The sequence below is a fragment of the Oncorhynchus masou genome, unplaced genomic scaffold, assembly GCF_036934945.1.
Source record: "Oncorhynchus masou masou isolate Uvic2021 unplaced genomic scaffold, UVic_Omas_1.1 unplaced_scaffold_459, whole genome shotgun sequence".
In the NCBI taxonomy this organism is placed as follows: domain Eukaryota; kingdom Metazoa; phylum Chordata; class Actinopteri; order Salmoniformes; family Salmonidae; genus Oncorhynchus; species Oncorhynchus masou.
The window spans coordinates 99,725-126,303 of record NW_027010985.1 but is presented as its reverse complement, the minus strand read 5'-3'; the positions used below and the strand labels follow the sequence as shown (position 1 = coordinate 126,303).

General features: G+C 44.7%; 1 protein-coding gene across 1 annotated transcript in view; it reads right to left on the bottom strand.

Moving 5' to 3' along the window:
- Nucleotides 1-13,064, bottom strand: part of LOC135535189 (glypican-5-like) — a 136,972-nt gene extending 123,908 nt beyond the window's left edge. The window contains exon 1 of the mRNA XM_064961893.1: nucleotides 12,657-13,064. Coding sequence (XP_064817965.1) covers nucleotides 12,657-12,804 — 148 coding nt within the window. The 5' untranslated portion in view covers nucleotides 12,805-13,064. The remainder of the gene's footprint in view (nucleotides 1-12,656) is intronic.
- Between the last annotated feature and the right edge of the window lie 13,515 nt (nucleotides 13,065-26,579).

Here is a 26,579-nt window from a genome sequence, read left to right as displayed (position 1 = left end):
CATCAGACAACCTGTACTGGGCGTCGTCGTCATCAGACAACCTGTACTGGGCGTCGTCATCAGACAACCTGTACTGGGCGTCGTCATCAGACAACCTGTACTGGGCGTTGTCATCAGACAACCTGTACTGGGTGGCGTTGTCAGACAACCTGTACTGGGCGTCGTCAGAGCGGGTTAGTCACTCAGAGGAGGAGATGGACACGTTAACACATTCCTTCTCATCTAGATAAGACAACATGATCCTCAGAGGCCTGATTTTATCTTTCCACTTAGAGACCACAGAAACTGGACTCGGTCCAACGCGCTGAAAGGCTCTGCTTGGATCTAGTCTATATACATGTGTAGTTTAAGGTGAACGGCTCTGCTTGGATCTATAGTCTATATACACGTGTAGTTTAAGGTGAACGGCTCTGCTTGGATCTATAGTCTATATACACGTGTAGTTTAAGGTGAACGGCTCTGCTTGGATCTATAGTCTATATACACGTGTAGTTTAAGGTGAACGGCTCTGCTTGGATCTATAGTCTATATACGTAGTTTAAGGTGAAAGACTATGGTTGGATCTATAGTCTATATACACGTGTAGTTTAAGGTGAAAGGCTCTGGTTGGATCAATAGTCTATATACACACGTGTAATTTAAGGTGGTTGGATCTATAGTCTATATACATGTGTAGTTTAAGGTGAAAGGCTCTGGTTGGATCTATAGTCTATATACACGTGTAGTTTAAGGTGAAAGGCTCTGGTTGGATCTATATACGTAGTTTAAGGTGAGTTCCAGATGAGTCAGGCCATTTCCACGAGTCTATACGAGTCAAGGGTCTCATATTACAAATGGTTTTGAAACACAGCATCTCCTTTCATTGGTGATAAGACTGATTCGCCCCCGAGGTCTGTTCCATGGACTAAAAATCCCTTTTCACATCACCAATATTGTTTAGAGCAGGAGTCACCAACAGGTGAGTTACCCGTAGCTAGCAGCCCACCTGTGAGCAGCTAGCCAAGCAATTCTTAAAGGTTTTACCATACACCAGGGGTCTCCAGCAGGCTAGGGTTAGGGGTTAAGTTTAGGGGGGGGGTAGGGTTAAGGTTAGGGTTAAGGGTTAGGGGGGTTAGGGTTAGGGTGAAGGGTGAGCTACCAGCCCACCTATGAGTAGCTCACAATACTATTCTGAAAGTACATGTTCACGTGTTCCCCCACAAACTGTCATTAACAAATCTCACCACAATCAGACACCACAAGCACCCAGCTACTATCCAACCAACGCAACATCATCCCACTCCTGGTCAGCCACTATTGGTTAAAAAGACAAACCCAACAACATAATCCCACCCCTGGTCAGCCACTATTGGTTAAAAAGACAAACCTAACAACATCATCCCACCCCTGGTCAGCCACTATTGGTTAAAAAGACAAACCTAACAACATCATCCCACTCCTGGTTTAAAAAGACAAACCCAAGGCAACATCATCCCACCCCTGGTCAGCCACTATTGGTTAAAAAGACAAACCCAACATCATCCCACCCCTGGTCAGCCACTATTGGTTAAAAAGACAAACCTAACAACATCATCCCACCCCTGGTCAGCTACTATTGGTTAAAAAGACAAACCTAACGCAACATCATCCCACCCCTGGTCAGCCACTATTGGTTAAAAAGACAAACCTAACACAACATCATCCCACCCCTGGTCAGCCACTATTGGTTAAAAAGACAAACCTAACAACATAATCCCACCCCTGGTCAGCTACTATTGGTTTAAAAAGACAAACCTAACAACATCATCCCACCCCTGGTTTAAAAAGACAAACCCAACGCAACATCATCCCACCCCTGGTCAGCCACTATTGGTTAAAAAGACAAACATAACAACATCATCCCACCCCTGGTCAGCCACTATTGGTTAAAAAGACAAACCTAACAACATCATCCCACCCCTGGTCAGCTACTATTGGTTAAAAAGACAAACCTAACGCAACATCATCCCACCCCTGGTCAGCCACTATTGGTTAAAAAGACAAACCTAACAACATAATCCCACCCCTGGTCAGCTACTATTGGTTTAAAAAGACAAACCTAACAACATAATCCCACCCCTGGTCAGCCACTATTGGTTAAAAAGACAAACCTAACAACATAATCCCACCCCTGGTCAGCCACTATTGGTTTAAAAAGACAAACCTAACACAACATCATCCCACCCCTGGTCAGCCACTATTGGTTTAAAAAGACAAACCTAACAACATAATCCCACCCCTGGTCAGCTACTATTGGTTTAAAAAGACAAACCTAACAACATAATCCCACCCCTGGTCAGCCACTATTGGTTAAAAAGACAAACCTAACAACATAATCCCACCCCTGGTCAGCTACTATTGGTTAAAAAGACAAACCCAACGCAACATCATCCCACCCCTGGTCAGCCACTATTGGTTTAAAAAGACAAACCTAACACAACATAGTCCCACCCCTGGTCAACCACTATTGGTTAAAAAGACAAACCAAAAATACTTTCCCCAAAACCTTCCCAGTTGAATGTTAACTGTAAAGTAGTTTTAACTGGCAGAAGTATGAGGAAGTAGCTGAGTAGATGAGCAATTAAAGGGGAATTACACTCAAAACTAAATGTTTTAGTTTCTTCCAGACCAAAAACAAATTGTCTTGTGTGATTTCAGAATTGACTCAGAACATCCCATTTTGTTGTTCCTCTGTTGAACAATGAAACAGAACAGAATTTTACTGATTTTAAAAAGGCCACCCTAAGAGTTGTTTATGAACCATTATTTTACCAGAAAACATAGTGCACTACTTCCTCTAGGACACTAAGGACCAGGGAAGAGTTGACAACATAGTGTCCTACTTCCTCTAGGACACTGAGGACCAGGGAAGAGTTGACAACATAGTGCCCTACTTCCTCTAGGACACTAAGGACCAGGGGAAGAGTTGACAACATAGTGCCCTACTTCCTCTAGGACACTAAGGACCAGGGGAAGAGTTGACAACATGGTAAACTACTTCCTCTAGGACACAAAGGACCAGGGGAAGAGTTGACAACATAGTGTCCTACTTCCTCTCTAAGGACCAGGGGAAGAGTTGACAACAGTGTCCTACTTCCTCTCTAAGGACCAGGGGAAGAGTTGACAACAGTGTCCAACTTCCTCTAGTACTCTAAGGACCAGGGGAAGAGTTGACAACATAGAGTACTAGAGGAAGTAGGGCACTAAGGACCAGGGAAGAGTTGAGAACATAGTGCACTACTTCCTCTAGTACACTAAGGACCAGGGAAAAGTTAACATAGAGAGGAAGTAGGGCACTAAGGACCAGGGGAAGAGTTGAGAACATAGTGTCCTACTTCCTCTAGTACACTAAGGACCAGGGAAGAGTTGACAACATAGTGTCCTACTTCCTCTAGTACACTAAGGACCAGGGAAAAGTTGACAACATAGTGTCCTACTTCCTCTAGTACACAAAGGACCAGGGGAAGGGTTGACAACATAGTGTCCTACTTTCTCTAGTATATTAAGGACCAGGGAAGAGTTGACAACATAGTGCCCTACTTCCTCTAGTACACTAAGGACCAGGGAAGAGTTGACAACTTAGTGTCCTACTTCCTCTAGTACACTAAGGACCAGAGAAGAGTTGACAACTTAGTGTCCTACTTCCTCTAGTACACTAAGGACCAGAGAAGAGTTGACAACATTGTGTCCTAGAGGAAGTAGTGCACTAAGGACCAGGGAAGAGTTGACAACATAGTGCACTACTTCCTCTAGTACACTAAGGACCAGGGGAAGAGTTGACAACATAGTGCACTACTTCCTCTAGTACACTAAGGACCAGGGAAGAGTTGACAACATAGAGAGGAAGTAGGGCACTAAGGACCAGGGAAGAGTTGACAACATAGTGTCCAACTTCCTCTAGTACTCTAAGGACCAGGGGAAGAGTTGACAACATAGTGTCCTACTTCCTCTAGTACACTAAGGACCAGGGGAAGAGTTGACAACATAGTGCACTACTTCCTCTAGGACACTAAGGACCAGGGGAAGAGTTGACAACATAGTGCACTACTTCCTCTAGTACACTAAGGACCAGGGAAGAGTTGACAACATAGAGAGGAGGTAGGGCACTAAGGACCAGGGAAGAGTTGACATAGTTCCCTACTTCCTCTAGGACACTAAGGACCAGGGGAAGAGTTGACAACATGGTAAACTACTTCCTCTAGGACACTAAGGACCAGGGGAAGAGTTGACAACATAGTGTCCTACTTCCTCTCTAAGGACCAGGGGAAGAGTTGACAACAGTGTCCTACTTCCTCTCTAAGGACCAGGGAAGAGTTGACAACATAGTGCACTACTTCCTCTAGGACACTAAGGACCAGGGAAGAGTTGACAACATAGTGCACTACTTCGTCTAGGATACTAAGGACCAGGGGAAGAGTTGACAACATAGTGCATTACTTCCTCTAGGACACTAAAGACCAGGGAAGAGTTGACAACATAGAGAGGAAGTAGGGCACTAAGGACCAGGGAACAGTGTCCAACTTCCTCTAGTACACTAAGGACCAGGGAAGAGTTGACAACATAGTGTCCTACTTCCTCTAGTACACTAAGGACCGGAGAAGAGTTGACAACATAGTGTCCTACTTCCTCTAGTACACTAAGGACCAGGGAAGAGTTGACAACATAGTGTCCTACTTCCTCTAGGACACTAAGGACCAGGGAAGAGTTGACAACATAGTAAACTACTTCCTCTAGTACACTAAGGACCAGGGAAGAGTTGACCATAGTGTCCTACTTCCTCTAGTACACTAAGGAGCAGGGAAGAGTTGACAACATAGTGCACTACTTCCTCTAGTACACTAAGGACCAGGGAAGAGTTGACAACATAGTGCACTACTTCCTCTAGTACACTAAGGACCAGGGAAGCGTTGACCATAGTGTCCTACTTCCTCTAGTACACTAAGGACCAGGGAAGAGTTGACAACATAGTGCACTACTTCCTCTAGTACACTAAGGACCAGGGAAGAGTTGACAACATAGTGCACTACTTCCTCTAGTACACTAAGGACCAGGGAAGCGTTGACAACATAGTGCACTACTTCCTCTAGTACACTAAGGACCAGGGAAGAGTTGACAACATAGTGCACTACTTCCTCTAGTACACTAAGGACCAGGGAAGAGTTGACAACATAGTAAACTACTTCCTCTCTAAGGACCAGGGAAGAGTTGACAACATAGTAAACTACTTCCTCTAGGACACTAAGGACCAGGGAAGAGTTGACAACATAATGCACTACTTCCTCTCTAAGGACCAGGGAAGCGTTGACAACATAGTACACTACTTCCTCTAAGGACCAGGGAAGAGTTGATAACATAGTGTACTAGAGGAAGTAGTGTACTAAGGACCAGGGGAAGACTTGCAGGGGAGAGGAGAAGAATGGGCCTATTTGAAAGCTAGAAAAGTAAGTTTGCTCGCAACATCTTTCATTCCTTTGAAGTAACTCTCATAATAGAAAAGGTTGGAGACCCCTGGTTTAGAGGAATCACTGACAAGGCACAGATAAATCAGGTGTGCCTGAGAGAAATGAGGAGCCCTCCACTTGAAACAACTGGCAACAAGCATCAGCCCTCCAGGACATCAGATGGAAAGAACTGGCAACAAGCATCAACCCTCCAGGACATCAGATGGAAAGAACTGGCAACAGGCATCAACCCTCCAGGACATCAGATGGAAAGAACTGGCAACAGGCATCAACCCTCCAGGACTTCAGATGGAAAGAACTGGCAACAGGCATCAACCCTCCAGGACTTCGGATGGAAAGAACTGGCAACAGGCATCAACCCTCCAGGACATCAGATGGAAAGAACTGGCAACAGGCATCAACCCTCCAGGACATCAGATGGAAAGAACTGGCAACAGGCATCAACCCTCCAGGACTTCAGATGGAAAGAACTGGCAACAGGCATCAACCCTCCAGGACATCAGATGGAAAGAACTGACAACAAGCATCAGCCCTCCAGGACTTCAAATGGAAAGAACTGGCAACAGGCATCAACCCTCCAGGACTTCAAATGGAAAGAACTGGCAACAGGCATCAACCCTCCAGGACTTCAGATGGAAAGAACTGGCAGCAGGCATCAACCCTCCAGGACTTCAGATGGAAAGAACTGACAACAGGCATCAACCCTCCAGGACATCAGATGGAAAGAACTGGCAACAGGCATCAACCCTCCAGGACTTCAGATGGAAAGAACTGGCAACAGGCATCAACCCTCCAGGACATCAGATGGAAAGAACTGACAACAAGCATCAGCCCTCCAGGACTTCAGATGGAAAGAACTGGCAGCAGGCATCAACCCTCCAGGACTTCAGATGGAAAGAACTGGCAACAGGCATCAACCCACTAGGACATCAGATGGAAAGAACTGGCAACAAGCATCAAACCACTAGGACTTCAGATGGGCTCCCGAGTGGCGCAGTGGTCTAAGGCACTGCATCATAGTGCTAGAGGCGTCACTACAGACAACCTGGTTCGGATGCAGGCTGTATCGGAACTGGCCATGACTGGGAGTCTCTTCACAGTGGTAGTGAGGAGGGTTGTGGATCTGACCAGTCGGTGTATTCACAGTGGTAGTGAGGAGGGTTGTGGATCTGACCAGTCGGTGTATTCACAGTGGTAGTGAGGAGGGTCGTGGATCTGACCAGTTGGTGTATTCACAGTGGTAGTGAGGAGGGTTGTGGATCTGACCAGTCAGCCTCTTCACAGTGGTAGTGAGGAGGGTTGTGGATCTGACCAGTCGGTGTATTCACAGTGGTAGCGAGGAGGGTCGTGGATCTGACCAGTTGGTGTATTCACAGTGGTAGTGAGGAGGGTTGTGGATCTGACCAGTCAGCCTCTTCACAGTGGTAGTGAGGAGGGTTGTGGATCTGACCAGTCGGTGTATTCACAGTGGTAGTAAGGAGGGTTGTGGATCTGACCAGTCTCTCTTCACAGTGGTAGTAAGGAGGGTTGTGGATCTGACCAGTCTCTTTTCACAGTGCTAGTGAGGAGGGTCGTGGATCTGACCAGTCTCTCTTCACAGTGATAGTGAGGCGGGTAATCTGACCAGCCAGAGAAAGAGAATATCCAAGGTCAGAGGTCTTCTGCCTTTGGCCTAAAGAGCAGGAACCTGGACTTCACCAAAGAAATCGGTAATACAGACATTGTCATCCTGCAAGAAACCTGGTATAGAGGAGACGGACCCACTGGTTGCCCTCTAGGTTACAGAGAGCTGGTAGTCCCATCCACCACACTACCAGGTGGGTGGTATAGAGGAGATGGACCCACTGGTTACCCTCTAGGTTACAGAGAGCTGGTAGTCCCATCCACCAAACTACCAGGTGGGTGGTATAGAGGAGACGGACCCACTGGTTGTCCTCTAGGTTACAGAGAGCTGGTAGTCCCATCCACCACACTACCAGGTGTGAAACAGGGAAGAGACTCAGGGGGTATGCTAATTTGGTGTAGAGCAGACCTAACCCACTATTAAATTAATCAAAACAGGAACATTTGACATTTTCCTAGAAATTCAAAAGGAAATGATCTTGAGAGAGTAAAATGTCCTCCTGTATGCTACCTGTGTTCCCCCACCAGAATCCCCATACTTTAATGAAGACAGCTTCTCCATCCTGGAGGGGAAATCAATCATTTCCAGGCCCAGGGACATGTACTAGTCTGTGGAGACCTAAATGCCAGAACCGGACAAGAACCTGACACCCTCAGCACACAGGGGGACAAACACTTACCTGGAGGTGACAGCATTCCCTCCCACATATGCCCCCCTAGGCATAACTACGACAACAAACAAAAATGGGTCACAACTCCTGCAGCTCTGTCGCACGCTGGGTATGTACATAGTCAACGGAAGGCTTCGAGGGGACTCCTATGGTAGGTACACCTATAGCTCATCTCTTGGCAGTAGTACTGTAGACTACTTTATCACTGACCTCAACCCAGAGTCTCTCAGAGCGTTCACAGTCAGCCCACTGACACCCCTATCAGACCACAGCAAAATCAGTCTACCTAAACAGAGCAATACTCAATCATGAGGCATCAAAGCCAAAGGAACTGAGTAACATTAAGAAATGCTATAGATGGAAGGAAAGTAGTGTGGAAACCTGCCAAAAGACAATTAGGCAACAACAAATCCAATCCCCCCTAGACAACTTCCTAGACAAAATTTATTCCTGCAATAGTGAAGGTTTAAACTTCGCAGTAGGAAGCCTAAACAATATATTTTACTTATCAGCTAACATATCAAATGTAAATTCTGGGCAGAAAACCCAAGAAAACTGAGAAATGGTTTGATGAATGTAAAAAACCTAAAAGAAATTGAGAAATCTATCCAAACAAAAACATAGAGACCCAGAAAATCTGAGGCTACGCCTTCACTATGGTGAATCACTAAAACAATACAGAAAAACATTACGGAAAATGGAGGAGCAGCACATCAGAAATCAGCTCAATGTAATTGAAGAACCCATAGAACCAAAATTGGAAGACAATAAACAACACGAAGAGCTACCTATCCAAAACAGAGATGTATTGATAAACCAAGTTGATGGAAAGCAGTGTTGGGGGGGGAACACATGTGACATTATAAAATCAATTTTCACAAACAAGTGTGCAGTTAATATTGTTTTTTGTTTTTTTTAAACACTAATTTCTTCCCACAGGGCCATGGGATAAGACAGGGATGCATCTTAAGCCCCACCCTCTTCAACAAATATATCAATGAATTGGCGAGGGCACAAGAACAGCCTGCAGCACCCGGCCTCACACTACTAGAATCTGAAGTCAAATGTCTACTGTTTGCTGATGATCTGGTACTTCTGTCACCAACCAAGGAGGGCCTACAGCAGCACCTAGATCTTCTGCACAGATTCTGCCAGATCTGGGCCTGACAAACCTGGGCCCTGACAGACCTGGGCCCTGACAGTAAATTTCAATAAGACCAAAAATAATGTTAAGAAAAGTCCAGTTGCCAAGACAACAAATACAAACTCAAGATAGACATCGTTGCCCACACAAAGAATGACACCTACTTTGGCCTAAACATCAGAGCCACAGGTAACTTCCACAAAGCTGTGAACTATCTGAGAGACAAGGCAAGAAGGGCCTTCTATGCCATCAAAAGGAACAGACTCAAATAGGATCTGGCTAAACACACTTCAATCAGTTATCGAACCCATTACCTGCGATGGTTGAGGTCTGGGGTCCACCCACCAACAACAAATTCACAAAATGGGACAAACACCAAATTGAGACTCTGCATGCAGAGCAGAATTAGGACTATAACTACAAGTCAACAAAATCCAGAAACGAGACGTTCAATTCTAAAACCACCTAAAAAGGAAGCGATGCCCACACATTCCACCGCAAAGCCCTTACCTACAGAGAGATGAACCTGGAGAAGAGTCCCCTAAGCAAGCTGGTCCTGGGACACATTTAGACGAGACGTCATTAAATGGGACTCATTTAGACCGGAGGTCATTAAATGGGACTCATTTAGACCAGAGGTCATTAAATGGGACTCATTTAGACCAGAGGTCATTAAATGGGACTCATTTAGACCGGAGGCCATTAAATGGGACTCATTTAGACCGGAGGCCATTAAATGGGACTCATTTAGACCGGAGGTCATTAAATGGGACTCATTTAGACCGGAGGTCATTAAATGGGACTCATTTAGACCGGAGGTCATTAAATGGGACTCATTTAGACCAGAGGTCATTAAATGGGACTCATTTAGACCAGAGGTCATTAAATGGGACTCATTTAGACCAGAGGTCATTAAATGGGACTCATTTAGACGAGAGGTCATTAAATGGGACTCATTTAGACGAGAGGTCATTAAATGGGACTCATTTAGACGAGAGGTCATTAAATGGGACTCATTTAGACGAGAGGTCATTAAATGGGACTCATTTAGACGAGAGGTCATTAAATGGGACTCATTTAGACGAGAGGTCATTAAATGGGACTCATTTAGACGAGAGGTCATTAAATGGGACTCATTTAGACGAGAGGTCATTAAATGGGACTCATTTAGACGAGAGGTCATTAAATGGGACTCATTTAGACGAGAGGTCATTAAATGGGACTCATTTAGACGAGAGGTCATTAAATGGGACTCATTTAGACGAGAGGTCATTAAATGGGACTCATTTAGACGAGAGGTCATTAAATGGGATCTCATTAAATGGACTCATTTAGACTAGAGGTCATTAAATGGGACACATTCAGACGAGAGGTTGACCGATTATGATTTTCAACGCCGATACCCATTATTGGAGGACCAAAAAAAGTCGATACCGATTAATTGGCCGATTTTTTTAAATTTTATTTGTAATAATGACAATTACAACAATACTGAATGAACACTTATTTTAACTTAATATAATACATCAAAATCCATTTAGCCTCAAATAAATAATGGAACATGTTCCATTTGGTTTAAATAATGCAAAAAGTGTTGGAGAAGAAAGTAAAAGTGCAATATGTGCCATGTAAGAAAGCTAACGTTTCAGTTCCTTGCTCAGAACATGAGAACATATGAAAGCTGGTGGTTCCTTTTAACATGAGTCTTCAATTTTCCCAGGTAAGAAGTTTTAGGTTGTAGTTTTTATAGGACTATTTCTCTATACCATTTGTATTTCATATACTGTTGACTATTGGATATTCTTATAGGCACTTTAGCATTGCCAGTGTAACAGTATAGCTTCCGTCCCTCTCCTCGCTCCTCCCTGGGCTCGAACCAGCAACACAACGACAACAGCCACCCTCTAAGCAGCATTACCCATGCAGAGCAAGGGGAACAACCACTCCAAGTCTCAGAACGAGTGACGTTTGAAATGCTATTAGCGTGCACCCCGCTAACTAGCTATCCATTTCACATCGGTTACACCAGCCTAATCTCGGGAGTTAATAGGCTTGAAGTCATAAACAGTGCAATGCTTGACACACAACAAAGAGCTGCTGGCAAAACGCAGGAAAGTGCTGTTTGAATTAATGCTTACGAGCCTGCTGGTGCCTACCATCGCTCAGTCAAACTGCTCTATCAAATCATAGACTTAATTATAACATAACACACAGATGCGAGCTTTTGGTCATTAATATGGTTGAATCTGGAAACTATCACGAAAACAAGACGTTTATTCTTTCAGTGAAATACGAAACCGTTCCGTATTTTATCTGACGGGTCCCTAAGTCTAAATATTGCTGTTACACAAATTAGTTCGCAACAAGCCAGGCGGCCCAAACTGCTACATATACCAAGACTCTGACTGCAATGAACGCAAGAGAAGTGACAATTTCACCTGGTTAATATTGCCTGCTAACCTGGATTTCTTTTAGCTAAATATGCAGGTTTAAAAATGTATACTTCTGTGTATTGATTTTAAGAAAGGCATTGGTGTTTATGGTTAGGTACAGTCGTCTAACAATTGTGAGGTGCCCTTAGCCGTGGTATATTGGTTATATACCCCAGAGGTGTCTGGACACAGCCCTTAGCCGTGGTCTATTGGTTATATACCCCAGAGGTGTCTGGACACAGCCCTTAGCCGTGGTATATTGGTTACATACCCCAGAGGTGTCTGGACACAGCCCTTAGCCGTGGTATATTGGTTATATACCCCAGAGGTGCCTGGACACAGCCCTTAGCCGTGGTATATTGGTTATATACCCCAGAGGTGTCTGGACACAGCCCTTAGCCGTGGTATATTGGTTATATACCACATACCCCAGAGGTGTCTGGACACAGCCCTTAGCCGTGGTCTATTGGTTATATACCCCAGAGGTGTCTGGACACAGCCCTTAGCCGTGGTATATTGGTTATATACCCCAGAGGTGTCTGGACACAGCCCTTAGCCGTGGTATATTGGTTATATACCACATACCCCAGAGGTGTCTGGACACAGCCCTTAGCCGTGGTCTATTGGTTATATACCCCAGAGGTGTCTGGACACAGCCCTTAGCCGTGGTATATTGGTTATATACCCCAGAGGTGTCTGGACACAGCCCTTAGCCGTGGTATATTGGTTATATACCCCAGAGGTGTCTGGACACAGCCCTTAGCCGTGGTATATTGGTTATATACCCCAGAGGTGTCTGGACACAGCCCTTAGCCGTGGTATATTGGTTATATACCCCAGAGGTGTCTGGACACAGCCCTTAGCCGTGGTATATTGGTTATATACCCCAGAGGTGTCTGGACACAGCCCTGAGCCGTGGTATATTGGTTATGGCAGTATGCCATAGATCTACAGAATACAGACTACGGCAGTGTGCCATAGATCTACAGAATACAGGCTACGGCAGTGTGCCATAGATCTACAGAATACAGGCTACGGCAGTGTGCCATAGATCTACAGAATACAGGCTACGGCAGTGTGCCATAGATCTACAGAATACAGGCTACGGCAGTGTGCCATAGATCTACAGAATACAGGCTACGGCAGTGTGCCATACATCTACAGAATTCAGGCTAAGGCAGTTGGCCATGGTTCAACAATCTGTCATGTATGATTGAATTACTTTGGTAACCCTGATATAGAAATGGTGAAGAAACGTGCAGATATACTGATCCATTTATAATGTATACAACTACCGTAGGCCTACCTTCTCTCGGTCTCTCGGGTAGGGATTTCACTGGTCCAATCTGCCGCAGCTGAAAAACTTTGCGCACTTCATCACAGCTCGTTAGACTTCCCGAAATCAGGCCAACACAAGCAGCAACAAACAAACACAGCATCTTTTGTAGTCCCATTTTCAAATCCAGGTTGATGTTACTCAAAAACCCCTATCTAATATTAAAGTTATGAACATTCCTAACAGACCGCCATTCCTTCGATCACAACATCCACATTTTCAAGGTTCTTGGATCTGCGACGGTACTTTTCAATGATGGAAAAAATGCCTTTAAACGTTCTAAAAACAATCAAATCCTGAATGAAGTTACAACAGGAGTCGTTGAAAGAGTCATGGGACTGTAGGAGAACTCAACCGCAGCGTGTTGAGCAACTTGGCGTGACTGGAGCCGTCAAGGGAATGAGAGGAATGGGCGGAACCATACCTGAGGAGACAGAACCACTGGAGAACTCTACAACCAACAGTGGGGTGCAGCGCCATCTCGTGGACAAACCTCGGAGCGGCGGCCTAAAACATCTCCAAAACAATTTGTATTATAGTCTACGACAGCGTGGCTATATGTGACAATACAACAAACCGTTTGGTACAAAGTTATGGATGAGCCCGTTTCTATCGAGTTCCATCGGCCGACTAAACGCCTTTTTGGCCATAGGTATGAGCTTTATGGTGTCCGAATTACACACAGGTGATTCTGTAAATTACGCACAGGTGATTCTGTAAATTACGCACAAAATACCATTTTGCAGGGCCACCTGGCAAGACAAAACGGGAAAATAGCGTGTACATACAGTAACATACTTAATACACAAAATGTCACAAGTTACAGATATAAAGATTAGAAACAATTGCAGCTATCACAGTGTTGTCGCTCAGAGTCTTACAAACAGGCAAGGACACCAACGGTTCTGGCCTTGAGGAACAGACAAGGACACCAACTCCCCTAACGGTTCTGGCCTTGAGGAACAGACAAGGACACCAACTCCCCTAACGGTTCTGGCCTTGAGGAACAGACAAGGACACCAACTCCCCTAACGGTTCTGGCCTTGAGGAACAGACAAGGACACCAACTCCCCCAACGGTTCTGGCCTTGAGGAGCAGACAAGGACACCAACTCCCCCAACGGTTCTGGCCTTGAGGAACAGACAAGGACACCAACTCCCATCTCGGTTCTGACCTTGAGGAACAGACAAGGACACCAACTCCCCTAACGGTTCTGGCCTTGAGGAACAGACAAGGAAAGCAGCGACTGTGAACGAAGACTGTAATGAGTGACTGATCAGGTCAGTAACGAACAGACACGCAGGGAGTTGTCCCATCAATGCTTTGTACACTAAAGTGGAGCAGCGCTTTAGCCTCCTGGTGGAGAGAGCGGTCCACTGCACCATAACATACAAATCACTGTGATCTGAGCGTTATCAAAATCAAAGTTGGTCACATGTGCAGAATACAACAAGTGTAAAAAATACAATAAAACAACTTTTTTTAATAATAGATAAATACAATTTAAAAATACAACAAGTATAAATATTACCGTGAAATTCTTACTTAGCCAACAATGCAGTTCTAGAAGAGTTACGAAAATATTTACCAAGTAGACAAATAAAAAGTAATAATAAAAAGTAACACAATAAGAATAATGAGGTTATATACAGGGGGTACCGGTACAGAGTCAATGTGGAGGCTATATACAGGGTATTACGGTACAGAGTCAATGTGGAGGCTATATACAGGGGGTACCGGTACAGAGTCAATGTGGAGGCTATATACAGGGGGTACTGGTACAGAGTCAATGTGGAGACTATATACAGGGGGTACTGGTACAGAGTCAATGTGGAGGCTATATACAGGGGGTACTGGTACAGAGTCAATGTGGAGGCTATATACAGGGGGTACCAGTACAGAGTCAATGTGGAGGCTATATACAGGGGGTACCGGTACAGAGTCAATGTGGAGGCTATATACAGGGTATTACGGTACAGAGTCAATGTGGAGGCTATATACAGGGGGTACCGGTACAGAGTCAATGTGGAGGCTATATACAGGGGGTACCGGTTCAGAGTCAATGTGGAGGCTATATACAGGGGGTACCGGTACAGAGTCAATGTGGAGGCTATATACAGGGGGTACCGGTACAGAGTCAATGTGGAGGCTATATACAGGGGGTACCGGTTCAGAGTCAATGTGGAGGCTATATACAGGGTGTACCGGTTCAGAGTCAATGTGGAGGCTATATACAGAGGGTACCAGTACAGAGTCAATGTGGAGACTATATACAGGGTATTACGGTACAGAGTCAATGTGGAGGCTATATACAGAGGGTACCGGTACAGAGTCAATGTGGAGACTATATACAGGGTATTACGGTACAGAGTCAATGTGGAGGCTATATACAGAGGGTACCGGTACAGAGTCAATGTGGAGGCTATATACAGGGGGTACCAGTACATTGTCAATGTGGAGGCTATATACAGGGGGTACTGAGTCAATGTGGAGGCTATATACAGGGGTACGGGTACAGAGTCAATGTGGAGGCTATATACAGGGGTACGGGTACAGAGTCAATGTGGAGGCTATATACAGGGGGAACCGGTACAGAGTCAATGTGGAGGCTATATACAGGGGGTACTGGTACTGAGTCAATGTGGAGGCTATATACAGGGGGTACCGGTACAGAGTCAATGTGGAGGCTATATACAGGGGGTACCGGTACAGAGTCAATGTGGAGGCTATATACAGGGGGTACTGGTACTGAGTCAATGTGGAGGCTATATACAGGGTGTACCGGTACAGAGTCAATGTGGAGGCTATATACAGGGGGTACCGGTACAGAGTCAATGTGGAGGCTATATACAGGGGGTACCGGTACAGAGTCAATGTGGAGGCTATATACAGGGGTACCGGTACAGAGTCAATGTGGAGGCTATATACAGGGTATTACGGTACAGAGTCAATGTGGAGGCTATATACAGGGGGTACCAGTACAGAGTCAATGTGGAGGCTATATACAGGGGGTACCAGTACAGAGTCAGTGTGGAGGCTATATACAGGGGGTACCGGTACAGAGTCAATGTGGAGGCTATATACAGTGGGTACTGGTACAGAGTCAATGTGGAGGCTATATACAGGGGTACCGGTACAGAGTCAATGTGGAGGCTATATACAGGGGGTACCGGTACTGAGTCAATGTGGAGGCTATATACAGGGGGCACCGGTACAGAGGCAATGTGGAGGCTATATACAGGGGGTACCCCTACATCCAATCACATCTCGAGAAGCAGGCTGGAATAAACATATCTGAACATCCCACCACCCCTACATCCAATCACAACGAGAAGCAGCCTTACATCCAATCACATCTACACATTTCAAATCAGAGCACAATGGAAACGGGAAGCTAAATTTACATGGAAACTTTATTTGAGACAAAACCACAGCATGAAACAATTACTCACCATATGGACGGACACATTTAAGCTCCGACAATCAATCTACAATTTAGAAAACTACCTCTTCTTTCATTAAAAACAAATCTAAAAAAAACAGAATCATGAGACAGAAAACAAACAAGTATCATTTTTTGGTAAATATATGTTTCATTCATTCATTTCAAACATGCATCAAGCAATTACTGCTTTAGCAGGTTCAATTAGTAGGAGCACCATCTCCTCAATCCTGAACAGGCCGGGACAAGTGCAATACCTTCAGAGTAACAGCACTGACACCCCTCCCAACCTGCCCAGGACCGGGACTGACTTCTACAGCTACAACCCAACCTGACTTCTACAGCTACAACTCAACCTGACCAGGACCGGGACTGACTTCTACAGTTACAACCTGACCGGGACAATACCTTCAGAGTAACAGCACTGACACCCCTCCCAACCTGCCCAGGACCGGGACTGACTTCTACAACCCAACCTGACCGGGACAATACCTTCAGAGTAACAGCACTGACACCCCTCCCAACCTGCCCAGGACCGGGACTGACTTCTACAACCCAACCTGACCGGGACAATACCTTCAGAGTAACAGCACTGACACCCCTCCCAACCTGCCCAGGACCGGGACTGACTTCTACAGTTACAACCCAACCTGCCCAGGACCGGGACTGACTTCTACAACCCAACCTGACCGGGACAATACCTTCAGAGTAACAGCACTGACACCCCTCCCAACCTGCCCAGGACCGGGACTGACTTCTACAACCCAACCTGACCGGGACAATACCTTCAGAGTAACAGCACTGACACCCCTCCCAACCTGCCCAGGACCGGGACTGACTTCTACAACCCAACCTGACCGGGACAATACCTTCAGAGTAACAGCACTGACACCCCTCCCAACCTGCCCAGGACCGGGACTGACTTCTACAACCCAACCTGACCGGGACAATACCTTCAGAGTAACAGCACTGACACCCCTCCCAACCTGCCCAGGACCGGGACTGACTTCTACAGCTACAACCCAACCTGACCGGGACAATACCTTCAGAGTAACAGCACTGACACCCCTCCCAACCTGCCCAGGACCGGGACTGACTTCTACAACCCAACCTGACCGGGACAATACCTTCAGAGTAACAGCACTGACACCCCTCCCAAACTGCCCAGGACCGGGACTGACTTCTACAGTTACAACCCAACCTGACTTCTACAGCTACAACCCAACCTGACCAGGACCGGGACTGACTTCTACAGTTACAACCCAACCTGACCAGGACAGGGACTGACTTCTACAGTTACAACCCAACCTGACCAGGACAGGGACTGACTTCTACAGTTACAACCCAACCTGACCAGGACAGGGACTGACTTCTACAGTTACAACCCGACCAGGACAGGGACTGACTTCTACAGTTACAACCCAACCTGACTTATACAGCTACAACCCAACCTGACCAGGACAGGGACTGACTTCTACAGTTGCAACCCAACCTGACAGGGACTGACTTCTACAGTTAGAACCCAACCTGACCGGGACAGGGACCGACTTCTACAGCTACAACCCAACCTGACAGGGACTGACTTCTACAGCTACAACCCAACCTGACAGGGACTGACTTCTACAGCTACAACCCAACCTGACAGGGACTGACTTCTACAGCTACAACCCAACCTGACAGGGACTGACTTCTACAGCTACAACCCAACCCGACAGTGACTGACTTCTACAGTTACAACCCAACCCGACAGGGACTGACTTCTACAGCTACAACCCAACCTGACAGGGACTGACTTCTACAGCTACAACCCAACCTGACAGGGACTGACTTCTACAGTTACAACCCAACCTGACAGGGACTGACTTCTACAGTTACAACCCAACCTGACAGGGACTGACTTCTACAGTTACAACCCAACCTGACAGGGACTCGTACTAAAACAGATATAATACCACCAGTCAAGCATCTTTTGAGTAATTTGAAAAGTGACGCAGAACAGAGACAACTACAGAATACTTCTAGAAAACACCATTCGAATAGTCTGAGTCGCAGAAAAGTGCCACATTAAATCCACGTATTATCATCATACAGGCCCAGAAAGTCTCTACTAAAACGGTTCTTCGCGGCTGGAGGTCAAGTCACTGCTCAGTCAGTTTTGCATGGATTTGCACAGCAAACGTTAGTTAAAAGCAGGATGCAAAGCAGCAAAACTGACCGAGGAACAGCGATGATCGATGGATGTGTGGTTTGAGTTGGTGGTTGAAGAAGTGTCCTTCCATATGGAATGGGCTGGGCGTGCTGCAACACAGACAGCAGTACTGGAAGTGCTCACATTGCAGTAGATGGAAAAAATATACTACCTGCACTATAAGCACTTTAATACTGCTGAAACCAAATCTAGTCAACCGTTGGTCTGATTGGAGACAGGCTGGGTAGAGGCTCAGGACAGAGGCTCAGGACAGTGGGATGGTCTTTAGCACCTCGTCAACCGTTGGTCTGATTGGAGAGAGGCTCGGGACAGAGGCTCAGGACAGTGGGATGGTCTTTAGCACCTCGTCAACCGTTGGTCTGATTGGAGAGAGGCTCGGGACAGAGGCTCAGGACAGAGGGATGGTCTTTAGCACCTCGTCAACCGTTGGTCTGATTGGAGAGAGGCTGAGTAGAGGCTCAGGACAGTGGGATGGTCTTTAGCACCTCGTCAACCGTTGGTCTGATTGGAGAGAGGCTCGGGACAGAGGCTCAGGACAGAGGGATGGTCTTTAGCACCTCGTCAACCGTTGGTCTGATTGGAGAGAGGCTGGGTAGAGGCTCAGGACAGAGGGATGGTCTTTAGCACCTCGTCAACCGTTGGTCTGATTGGAGAGAGGCTCATGACAGTGGGATGGTGTGGGGGTGACCAGGTAGCTGGAGGCTCAGGACAGTGGGATGGTGTGGGGGTGACCAGGTAGCTGGAGGCTCAGGGCAGTGGGATGGTGTGGGGGTGACCAGGTAGCTGGAGGCTCAGGACAGTGGGATGGTCTTGGGGTGACCAGGTAGCTGGAGGGTTGGATGGTCTTGGGGTGAGGGTGACCAGGTAGGTGGAAGAACAAGCAAGCCTCCATCAGTTTTGCATAGATTTGCACAACTCATTTTTACTTGTAATGCAACTATGCAAAACTAGCAGAGAACTGCAAGAAAAATACAGGGAGTGATCTTGGTTGGTGGGATGTTAGTTAGACCCTTATGCCAGAAGGGGCACTTAGGGCAGTAGGTGCTAGTCTATGTCACTATCTGCACTAGATGCACCTTAGCACAAAGACATCATGAAGTCAAGTCAAACCATCAGGTCCTGGTCCAAGCAGGGTTAGGGTTCACCGGGGGTCAGCGGTATTGCTAGAAGAGCCTCCAGAGCCTGGTCCAAGCAGAGTTAGGGTTCACCGGGGGTCAGCGGTATTGCTAGAAGAGCCTCCAGAGCCTGGTCCAAGCAGGGTTAGGGTTCACCGGGGGTCAGCGTCAGCGGTATTGCTAGAAGTGCCTCCACTGCAGTAGATATTCCATAGCACTACCTGCACTGTAAGCACTTTGACAACACAGCGACAAGACAATTAAACCAGGCCTTCTGTAGCTTCTTTACAACGACAACAAAACAAATCTCCAAAATAACCATTTTCCTCACACACAAACACACACACACACACACACACACACACACACACACACACAACAACAACAAAAACACCCGCCAAGTGTTGATGGGAGAAGTCCAGGTTTCACAACTCCGGAAGAAGAAAGCAGCACCCTGAAATCAGAAAGAGCGGTCGTTATGAACATGTTCACCGTGACGACAAAGTATAAAAGTAGTGTGTTATTGATACACCTCTCTGAAGACAACACGAGACAACGTTTCCCCATTCAGCCAGGCTACTTACAGTGCCGTCTATGGGAAGCCACCATGCCATGTTCGCTAGCTATCTGCAGCAACATTTCTAGCTGCATCAATGGTCGGTCTCTTGTTGAAACACTTAATAAGTGGAAATAAAACGCAACTTCACGAGCGGCAGGGTAGCCTAGTGGTTAGAGCGTTGGACTAGTAACCGGAAGGTGGCGAGTTCAAACCCCCGAGCAGACAAGGTACAAATCTGTCGTTCAGCCCCTGAACAGGCCGTTAACCCACTGATCCTAGGCCATCATTGTAAATAAGAATTTGTTCTTAACTGAATTGCCTGGTTAAAAATTTTTTTTTTTTTTTTAAAGCACCCAACAGTGACTTATCACTTTTTAATTCAAATGTGTCAATCTGCAGATGATGCAGTTGAAATATTATGATTTACTGTGAACCATGAGTCTTTTCTTTAGCTCTACTGTATTAGTGACTGTATGTTTGTTTACTCCATGTGTAACTGTGTTGCTGTATGTGTCACACTGCTTTGCTTCATCTTGGTCAGGGTCTCAGTTGTTGCCTACCTGGTTAAATAAAAGGTGAAATAAATAAATAGTGGATATATTTCATTCTCCCCATACACTTTTTATTTATTACACATTTTATTTATACATACAGTCAATAATACAGAGATATATATATATGAATGTATAGCGCAGCTTGCAACCCGCTTTTCTGTGGGTCTTCTGCGCCAGTCTGTCCACCCTTCCCCCATAGTCGTATCATGGAGTCCGCAACAAACAACCTTTTTTAGTAATATTTACTATAAAAACAACTACCACCTGCGTTTATTCAGGAGGCAGATAGCTAATGCATGCAAGCAGGCGTCTAGGTATGCAACAGACTTTAGTTCCCCGTGTAAAATATCAGACCTATGGGAGAAAGTGGGGGGGGAACTTTGTGTGAATAAGGTTTCACAAACCAGTCTGGCTAGTTAGCCTTTAGCAACTGTGTTGTTTTGGACATTTAACCTAACATTAGCCAACTACTACTACAACAACAAACTAAAATACCTGGCAAACTTACAACACAGAAAGTACAGCTTTAAAAAAAAGTAATTTAAAAGCTATTTTGTCAAACTAGTTAACTAGTTTGTTCGTTAGTTCGGCTAATAAGTTGCTGCTAGCTAACACGTTAGCCTAGCCACATAACTTGTTACTATATCTAAACTAGGGGACTCATTTAGCACAAAGCTACATGTTATACGGTACGAGTTGCCCTCATTAACGTGTGTGATTTATAGTCATTTCACCGGTTCGATTAGGTTATTAGTAAACTAGTTAAACATTGTATAAAGCAGTAGCTACCAACTTAGCTAAGCTAACAAGCTAAGAAACCCTGCGGCCTAAAACTGCCCCATGTGCTGCCGCTTTGTTCTGGGGAGGGGAGACACTACCTAACACACATACCAGATTCAAAAATACCAAGTAAACGCTTTCATACAATACAATGATATTCCCTTTAAAACTTTATTTTTAAAAACTACAACTAAAAAGTGTATAATAGTGTAAGTCGATAAAAGTTGAATAAATCAGTCCGGTCTAACTAAGGCACTTAGAGAGACAAACACGCTTTTCAAATCTCCCTCATTCTCAACTATGGAGGAGAGAGGACTGCCATGCGACACTTACTACACTGTTTTTACTCACCAACTTCTCCGTTTTAGGACGCTAAAACGCACATCGAAGCATGGATAGCTATACCATTTTTTAAAATCTGTTTCCCCACCCCCCTAAATATGTATAGTGCTAAAAAAACGGATAAATAAGAGTTGCTTGCCAATAACATGCGTTTAGCAAGACACTCACCGCTGAAATCCACCATCTTCGCTCAGTTGCCTGGATTTACCGTTGAATGTGGGGAGGAAAACCCAACCAAATAAATACAAATCTAGCAACTGCTTCGTACACTTTTAACATGGACTAGGAAATATATGACAAAACTGGGGAGCACATGTGTCTCTACCGCTGTACTGTGGGATAGTATTGAGGGTTTAGGAAAGTGGCGCTCAGACGACCTGTCGGTCCCCATGTGGGCGAATGAAGGGCGGTTCCCGCTGAACGTAAATATCTAGCTACAACCCCCCAACTCTCTCATTCACATCAACGACGGTGCTTCCGATCCCACCCTTACACAGATGGAATGAACTATCTATTTCTATCAACCTTTTATATTCTATTACACTGGCCTGAACTACACTCCAATGCATTTTGGAAACAAGATACTTCCGAGAGCTTTAATTTGTATTTTCAAAATACAAAAATATTTTTCTATACCATTTTTTTTTTAAAGCGGTTCACATTTTGTGGCCCCCTTTCAACCTGTATTACTATCAGAAATCGGACAGATATTGATTGAACGAACCGCATATGGATTGTGATGGCACTATGGTGTGATAAGAGCGTCATGCTAAATTAACTAAATATAAATGTAAAAAAAAAAAAGAACAATTGCAAAGCATGCTAAGTATTATTCTAATGAGTTCTGCCACAAAACAAGACCAATAATAATACCCACTGTGCTTGTCACTTCATTTTGATATGTTCATTTTCAATTATAAACTGTGTGGTTCCAGCTCTGAATGCCGATTGGCTGACAGCCGTGGTATATCAGACCATATACCACAAATATGACAAAACATGTATTTTTACTGCTCTATTTACGTTGGTACGCAGTTTATAATAGCAATAAGGCACCTCGAGTGACAAATAAAGTTTGATTTGATTTTTATAGCCAATATACCACGGCTAAGGGCTGTGCCCAGGCACTCCACAATGCGTCGTGCTGAAGAACAGCCCTTAGCCGTGGTATATTGGTCATATAAATCAAACGTTATTTGTCACTCGAGTACAACAAGTGTAGACCTTACCGTGAAATGCTTACTTTACAAGCCCTTAACCGAGAGCGTAGTTCAAGAATGTAGCACATCCCCCCCGTGCCTTATTGTTTAAATATACATTTACATGTTGGTCATTTAACAGACAATCTTCTCCAGAGTGACTTACTCAACTAAGTTAGAGAAACAACAACATATCACAGTCAAAGCATGTTGTTGAGAATGAGAATGTTGTTGCTGTTTTTATATAGGCAAGTCAGTTAAGCATAATCTATTATTTACATTGACAGCCAAACCCGGATGACGCTCGGCCAATTGTGTGCCTCCCTATGGGGACTCCCAATCACGGCCGGATGTGATACAGCCTGAATTCGAAACAGTGACTGGAGTGATGCCTCTTGCACTGAGATGCAGCGCTTCACTCCGCTGCGCCACTCGGGCTGTTCTTGTCGGAAAGGCTACTTGCAATTCTATTTGTGTATTTTAAAATACATGTGTTTTAATTAAATAAATGACACAATTCAAAAGTATTTTATAGTTTATTTTGATACATTGATCTTTATGGCATATTGTCATTTTTGCCCATCCCTGCCCTCAGCGAATTTTGAACGCTATCTGGGATCCTTGGGACATCCCCATTGACGTTGAAATGTAAAATGATTAGGCAGGGTAGAGAAGTCCCAAGGATTCTGGGTAGCCTCAGCCAATCCCCTAAAAATTGTTCGAAGCCAAATTAGTTAGACAGAAAATTACCTAACTGAGTGGATGCGGGTTTTTAAATTTACAGTCTGCAAAACAACACATTGGATATATTTAAAACATCTATTCAATCGGATTGTTGTGTGATTTGTTTAACATTGGATAAAATAGTTTCATAACAAATAATAACAAAATAATGTGTAGCTGGAATTGGCAACATCTGACGTGGTTTATTCCCAAACATTGATTTCCCACGAAGAACATAAGAACAAAATAAAATAAATCACATAGTGGCTAGATAACTAGAATAACGTGCAAAAACAATTATGACGAATTAAAAATCTAAAAATGTGCTATACAGTCTGGATTCGATCAAAATACAATAACACTATAATCCCACCAGCCTACATATGAGGTTGACATATTTATCCAATTGCCTAATTCCAATCCCATGTTTATCAATTTGCACCAATGTACTTTGATTTGCTAAAAATATAGATATGTTTAATGACATGTTCCATCTTCTAAATCTGACACAATTATTATTTACACAATTATTTATCATTATTGCGAGTTATTTTCCGCCACAATTTACATTGTGTGGTCATTTTCAAATGATACTAAGAAATGCATAATTATAGTGTAAATCCGAGGAAGACCATGTCAATTGCAAAAAACATTGAGGTTTTATTATTTGTGAACCGGCCGTAAAACATTCTACTCGACCACCACAAGAGGGTCTCAGTAAACCGAGGAACGAATCGAGCTTCTCTGTCAGACGCACTCAAACAGCATCCCATCTTACCACATCTCCTCAAACAGCATCCCATCTACCACATCGTGAATGTTATTTCACAATACCCCTGTTTCTCCTTCCTTTGCTAAATATACCAGTGAGAGATCCAGAGATGGAGGGAGAAGTGTGTATTATTCACTAATCATTTAAAAATGGTCCTCTTTATTCCAGACTGCTGTCATTGATTATTGATCTATGAATAGGAACTTATTTTCCTGTAATTCAATATTCACACATTTAAAAAACGGTCTCAATTACAGTATGTCATTCTTATAAAGCCTGTCCAATTTGAACCTCACGTTATTTGGACTCCACACTGTTTCATCTCCTCTGGCAGTATTATGGCAGTATTGTGGCAGTAGTATGGCAGTATTATGATAGTATTATGGCAGTATTGTAACAGTATTATGGCAGTATTATGGCAGTATTGTGACAGCATTATGGCAGTATTGTGACAGTATTATGGCAGTATTGTGGCAGTATTATGGCAGTATTATGGCAGTATTGTGGCAGTATTATGGCAGTATCGTGGCAGTATTGTGGCAGTATTATGGCAGTATTGTGGCAGTATTGTGACAGTATTGTGGCAGTATCGTGGCAGTATTGTGGCAGTATTATGGCAGTATTGTGACAGTATTATGGCAGTATTGTGACAGTATTATGGCAGTATTGTGGCAGTATTGTGCCAGTATTATGGCAGTATTGTGACAGTATTATGGCAGTATTGTGACAGTATTATGGCAGTATTGTGACAGTATTATGGCAGTATTATGGCAGTATTATGGCAGTATTATGACAGTATTGTGACAGTATTATGGCAGTATCGTGGCAGTATTGTGGCAGTATTATGGCAGTATTGTGGCAGTATTGTGACAGTATTGTGGCAGTATCGTGGCAGTATTGTGGCAGTATTATGGCAGTATTGTGACAGTATTATGGCAGTATTGTGACAGTATTATGGCAGTATTATGGCAGTATTGTGACAGTATTATGGCAGTATTGTGACAGTATTATGGCAGTATTGTGACAGTATTATGGCAGTATTGTGACAGTATTATGGCAGTATTGTGACAGTATTATGGCAGTATTGTGACAGTATTATGGCAGTATTGTGACAGTATTATGGCAGTATTATGGCAGTATCGTGGCAGTATTGTGGCAGTATTGTGACAGTATTGTGACAGTATTGTGGCAGTATTATGACAGTATTGTGACAGTATTATGACAGTATTGTGGCAGTATTGTGGCAGTATCGTGGCAGTATTGTGACAGTATTGTGGCAGTATCGTGGCAGTATTGTGGCAGTATTATAGCAGTATGGTGGCAGTATTGTGACAGTATTGTGGCAGTATTGTGGCAGTATCGTGGCAGCATCGTGGCAGTATTGTGACAGTATTGTGGCAGTATTATGGCAGTATTGTGGCAGTATCGTGGCAGTATTGTGACAGTATTGTGGCAGTATCGTGGCAGTATTGTGGCAGTATTGTGGCAGTATTGTGGCAGTATTATGGCAGTATCGTGACAGTATTGTGGCAGTATTGTGGCAGTATTATGGCAGTATTGTGGCAGTATTGTGGCAGCATCGTGGCAGCATCGTGGCAGCATTGTGGCAGCATTGTGGCAGTATCATGGCAGCATAGTGGCAGCATCGTGGCAGTATCGTGGCAGCATCGTGGCAGCATCGTGGCAGCATCGTGGCAGTATCGTGGCAGCATCGTGGCAGCATCGTGGCAGCATCGTGGCAGTATCGTGGCAGCATCGTGGCAGCATCGTGGCAGTATCGTGGCAGCATCGTGGCAGTATTGTTAGTGGTCGCTGGATTGTAACCTCCCTCCCCTACCCCCACACACAGCTTGGTCTGCAGCCTCTGGAGCTTTGGTCTGTGTTCCAAAAGGTTCCCTGTTACCGACGACGGGCCAAAAGTAAATACAGTATAAAGTATTGAAATCAATGTCAATGTGGAGGCTATATACAGAGCATTACGGTACAGAGTCAATGTGGAGGCTATATACAGGGGGTACCAGTACAGAGTCAATGTGGAGGCTATATACAGGGGGTACCAGTACAGAGTCAATGTGGAGGCTATATACAGGGGCTACCGACCGGTACAGAGTCAATGTGGAGGCTATATACAGGGGGTACCGGTACAGAGTCAATGTGGAGGCTATATACAGGGGGTACCAGTACAGAGTCAATGTGGA